The sequence below is a fragment of the Echinops telfairi genome, unplaced genomic scaffold (assembly GCF_000313985.2).
Source record: "Echinops telfairi isolate 266 unplaced genomic scaffold, ASM31398v2 ScPeMD7_7416;HRSCAF=8454, whole genome shotgun sequence".
Classification (NCBI taxonomy): Eukaryota; Metazoa; Chordata; class Mammalia; order Afrosoricida; family Tenrecidae; genus Echinops; species Echinops telfairi.
In genome coordinates, this window is record NW_022111316.1 from 4,578,055 (window position 1) to 4,583,487 (window position 5,433).

General features: G+C 47.8%; 1 protein-coding gene across 2 annotated transcripts in view; it reads right to left on the reverse strand.

The window, feature by feature from the left end:
- Nucleotides 1–362: 362 nt before the first annotated feature.
- TMX2 (thioredoxin related transmembrane protein 2) overlaps nt 363–5,433 on the reverse strand; it is an 8,880-nt gene continuing 3,809 nt past the window's right edge. Inside the window, exons 2-8 of one of the 2 annotated variants that reach the window (XM_004714912.4) lie at nt 3,537–3,597; nt 3,093–3,206; nt 2,727–2,803; nt 2,407–2,513; nt 2,173–2,238; nt 1,953–2,082; nt 363–1,237 (exon numbers count right to left, since the gene is read on the reverse strand). In XM_004714912.4, the coding sequence (XP_004714969.1) occupies nt 1,091–1,237; nt 1,953–2,082; nt 2,173–2,238; nt 2,407–2,513; nt 2,727–2,803; nt 3,093–3,206; nt 3,537–3,597 (702 nt within the window). In that variant the 3' untranslated portion in view covers nt 363–1,090. Of the gene's footprint in view, nt 1,238–1,952; nt 2,083–2,168; nt 2,239–2,406; nt 2,514–2,726; nt 2,804–3,092; nt 3,207–3,536; nt 3,598–5,433 lie in introns of those variants that run through there. The other variant, XM_030887528.2, reaches the window with a different exon arrangement.

Below are 5,433 nucleotides of genomic sequence, written 5' to 3' on the forward strand. Positions count from 1 at the left end.
AGCCTGTACTGAAACCAATTAGCTGCCAGCCCCCTCAGACCTATGGATCCATATGGCTTTTATCGGCTAATTTCAGACCAGGAGTCCTTTCATGCTAGTCCGTTTTTAGATGCTCTATCTACTGAAACTTGCCCAGCAGCTGAGCAGCAGGCAAACCCCACCGACAAGAGGAGCGTGCATGAGATGCCCAGGCAGGTATCTGGATATACCCTGGCCTCGGGCATAAAGGGTGTACCTACCACTGAGTGAGTCCTTATGCAAAGTAGCCTTCCACTACTCTTGCCAATCCTGGGGACAAAGGTGCACAGCCATCTGATGGAACCAAACTGGCCCTTCTTATACTGAGAAACACAAGGGCAGAATCAAAAGGAAATCCCAGTCATTTTATTATTGGAAACTGTCCATTGGCGGTGGTAGTAGGAGGGGATCATTAAAGTTAGAGTGTTATAACAGAGACCACAATCCAGCCTCAGGCCCACCCCATACAAAGTCTCCATTCCCTCCCCAACCCCCACATTTAGTACTATCCTCAGTGATAGAGACGCTGAGGGAGATTCTCTCCTCAGGACCAGAAAGCAAGTTTGGTTTCCACTTCTTACTGAAGGCCATAGCCAAGCTAGAGGGCCTAAGGAAGCAAGGCTCCTTGAGACCCACAAGGAAAAATCTTAGCACTGACTCTGTACCTTGGCATCAATCATAGACTCGTGTTTAATCTAAGGAGGCTGCACAGCGGCACCAAGATGAGTGATGGCATAGTGTGGCAGAGATGTGTGACTGGTGGACAGCAGTTGTCACACTGACTCAAGCCAGGGAGAAAAGAAACGAAAGAAATCCAAACTTGAAGGGACTCCATTTCCTGCTTCATTACATGAGATTTCATGCCCATCTTCCAGTAAGATTGTTGACCACAGCGGGGAGGCCTCTCTGAACAGTGCAAGACAGTTTACTGGTTGCCTCTTTAAAATCAGAAGCAGAGCCCACCTCCCCCAGGTGCAAGCAAATGGGGGCGGGGTGGGGGGGGCCATAAATAACAAAAGGCCAGGCCTAGGACAAGGCTGGCAGCTTGGGAAGAGACTGTGAATAGGGGCTCCTATTTGTCCTTCTTGCTTTCCCCATCTGGCACTGTGGTGGAAGCTTGGGTCTCCGGCTGCTCCTCAGGGATACGATCTCCTGCTTTTGACAGCTTCTTGGCCTGCTGGTAGAGTTCATTCAGGTTGAATTCTCGGATTACATTCTCCTGCGGAAAAGAGAATCAGGGTTCTTTCTGTAGGCACCAGTTGCTGACTCCAGGAACGCCAGAGAGCTGTGCTCCACAGGGTTTTCAGTTGCTGAATAGACAGACAGGGGCTTTCTTCCCAGGTGCCTCTGAGTGCACTACAACAGCCAACCACACCTTGAAGCAGCGGAGCAGTGGCTTGCTACTTGTGGACTCTGTCTCTCAATCAAGTTCCTCTGCATAGAACACACCACATATTTGTCATCTCCACCTCCACCAAAATTGCTAAGAAATTGTGTGAAAATCTCCACACATCTCAACAGATGCCTGCCTCAAGGAGCAGCAGCTGTGTAAGCCCAGACACCAAGCAGGCAAGATCTTTGACATTGAGAAAGATAAATAGGAGATTGTGAAGCAGTACAAAGTAGATTAGAAAGTAGTGCACTTGCAAATTTTGCCCAAAATCAAAGCCATTCCCCAGTTCCAAGGCTACATGTGTGCTTCATTCGCGCTCACAAATGAAATTACCCTCACAAACTGGTGTTCTAAATTTCTGGCAAAGAATCTAATAACTGATAACATTATTATTATTTTGTAATTTCATGCCTGCGGTCTTGTAACTAGTCCATGCTTTCAAAGTTAGTGGCAGAGTTGAGACTTATGTCCAGGTTGCGTTCCAAAGCCTACCTACTATTCCACACCCTTTTCTGAACCTCTTGGCCAACCTCTCAGGTACCTCAGAGAAGGTCCAAGAGACAGCTCGTCCTTTCTTGTCAATCTGTGGCCGCCGCATCACCTCCTTGCCACCTCGGAACAGGATCAGGGTAGGGAGCTGCTTGGTGAGGGGTGATGTGCTCACTTTGTACCTACAAGGCCCAGTGAAGACTGTAAATCCATCTACATCTATCATGCAATGTGGCCCCTGGCTCAGCCTCCTTGCCCAGGTTCTTACGTACCGTGTACTAAGATCAGTGTAGCGGCCAACGTCTACCTTCCCAAAACTAAGGCCCGTACAGTTGTACCTGAGAAGAATAAGTATTTAACAAACTGAAACAGAAGGACGCAATCAGCTGAAGGGAAGGGGGACAGCTTTGATTGGGGTACTATATCAAATCAAGGCCAAACAACAGTGACAGGGGAGGGTCCACTGTCTCAATTTCCACCACCATCCCTCCCCCTGCACTACTCACTTGAGGGAGAGGTCAGCGTAGATAGGAGCAAATGACTGGCAGTCGTTAGACCAATTGGCAAAGAATTCCACAATCCAAGTGACCCTCTTATCCCGCTCAAGCTCCTCCTGCCACACAGGGAGGAAGGGAAAGATGGATCATCCACGCTACCCACCCACCCTTTTCTGGCTTCCCCTCAGCCCTCTTCCCTAGCTGCCATCAGAAGCCACAGTGCCCTGACTTCCATTCAGAAGCACTGTTGCATTGCTCCTCCTAGTGACCAAAGAGTACAATTACAGTCACCCACCAAGGTCCTAGAAACGGAGGGAGGAGGTACTCACATCAATGGTTTTATCATTGAAGTACTTGATGTACTCCGGGCCCATGTACAGCGGGGGCTTGCACGTCATCAGGAACACTGAAGACAAAAAGCAGCAGCCAGGAGAAACACATAAGGCCTCAGGCCGAAGGTTTACTTCAGTTACCCAAGAAACAGTTGTGAACATACTGGGGATACATTCTCTTCCTCCCAAATGTTGTAGGAGACTCAAGTCTCATCCCAGCTCCATACATCAGTAGTTAGGTGCAAGATAGGCAAGAAGGTTGCAGAGAGACTGGTTTGGGACTGAGATCTGGCTCCTCAAACCAAGCCTTTACCCAGGGGGATCTTAGGTTACAAAGGAGCCAAAGAAAGGCAGTGTCCTCACCTATGCAGAGCGTGAGGTAAAGCAGGCCCATGCGGATGTCCAGGCGGAAGAAGAGAATGGCGTTGGCCACTTTACTAAACATGAAGATGTTGCCGATATGTTGCTCCACGGTAACTGAAACAGAGATATCATGGGTCAAATTAAGCTGCACCCTCTTTCTGGGGCAGCTTAAAAAGGAGGTGGGAGTCCAGGTCAAGTTCAGCCTTGGCATGATATGTGGGACTAGTTCACTCAACACCTCCCCACAGATAACAATTAAAAAACAAAACAAAACACCCTTAACTCCAACGAGAGCACCTCCTGGCAAGGAACTGTAAGGACTAGTTCACCCCAGTGTCCCCCACCCCCCAAAACCCTCATCCCTCTCATAACTCCAATGAAAGCACCTCTGGATGGCCTCTGGCCTCTTCCTGAGAAAGAGACCTTGAACCCGGCGATACTTACTGGATCTGCGGTTCTTCATCATGACAATGGCACTGAGAAACATCAGGATCTCCACTTCCCTCTGTAACCGAGTCAAAGCGATAGAGAGGGCGTGAAGAGGAGAGGACTCCCCAAAGGGCAAACCCGTCCGAGACGGTATAAAACCCAGCAGAGATCCAAACTGAGAACGGCAACCATGACGAGAAAATTGGCATCAGCCCCGAAGATCTAGACCCAGTCCCCACCCTGCCATACCCCGCCTGGGTGCCTGTCACCAAATCAGGAGGCTTCGGGGCTTGAGTTTCCTCAATGGCAGCATCTAGTTCAAACTGTGATTGTGAGGATTACATGAGACAAGGGAGATGGAAAGTAAGGATATGCTATAAGGATGTCAGATAATGTTTTAGCCAACAATGGGGCTCCAGTAAAAATAAAGCTTTTTTGGTATGAACACAACATCAGGCTATTTGTTGGTTTTGCTTAAGTGAAGTCATTCATCTCCACCCAGTACTCAGCGTGATCATCGGCATTCAGAGCTGAAGGAAGCCTTTCAGAGCTCCTTCCGGCCCTTTCCACTCCCTCTGGTTTACAGTTCTTTCTCACATTCTAAAATGGGAGCTTGGTGTAAGCAAGTGCAACAGGCAATAAACAAGCAAAGACATTAACAAGATACTCAGAGAGATTAGAGCAGTGAACAAGCAGCAGGTATTTGCAATAAGCCTACTGCTGCTGGAATTGATTCTGACTCGGCACAAACCTAGAGTCGAGTACTGGCACGCTGTCATTTTCATGGAAGCAGACTGCCACATCTTTCCCTCGCCGCAGCTGGGGCGTGCAGCCGAGTACTTGACCACTAGGCTGGCACAGCTCTTTTGTATATCACCAAAGCAAAACCTCACAGCCATCAAGGAAGATCCCCACTCCTAACGATCCTTCTGAGGCTGTAAATCTCGACAGAGCAGAATACCTCGTCTTTCTCCATCAGAACCATATGTGGTTGAAACCAAAAACCTTGTGGTTAGCAGCCCGATGCCTAGCCCACAGCGCCACCAGGGTCCCTTATAAATATACAGAGATCCAAATAATTATTTCTGACAGAACCAATCAACTGATTCATAGATGGGATTCAAGGACCTAGGTTTTTAACTTCAATATCCAAAATAATCCTGTAAATCAACGGGAATTTTATATGTGCAAAAATGTGCAAAATTGAGGGATATGATGGGTCTTGGTAAACATCACACCTTAAATCGAAATTAAGGAGGGTTTTCATGAATAAAATCGTGTGGGTTGGAATTGAAACTTAAAACTGTCACACACAAAAAATGTCAAGAAAAAAAAACCAAAAAACAACGAGGGAGGCGATTCCGACTCATAGCAGGCCGTTTTCCGTGGCTAATTTTCCTTTTAAGGAAGTAGATTACCAGACTTTTCTTCTGAGGAGCCTTTACATGGATGTAAACTGCACCTTGTTAGTAGCCAAGCACTTAGAAACTCTAAGCTACCACGTCAACCAAGAACCAAAGAACTGTTCTCTAAGATAGAGACTGGCTGCAAGTACTGAAAATCTCACTTCCTTTCCACTCAGGCATACAATGGCTGTACATTATTTACCCCCCTTCCTGCATCTGGGGAGGAGCCGTGGTAGCATGGTGGGTTTTGTGTTGGGCTGCTACAGAAGGTCAGCAGTTGGAAACCAATAGCCATTCCAAGGAAGAAAAATGAGGCTTTCTATACCCAGAGAGAGTTTCTGTCTCAGAAACCAACAGGAGCAGTTCTACCCAGTCCTACAGGGTCACTGGGTCTGAATCGAGTTGATGGCAGTAGTGGTATAGTGAAATTTCTTAATATGGCTTTCATCAAGGGTTCATGAGGGAGGGGGGGCGGGGAGGGAGGGGGGAAAATGAGGAGCTGATGC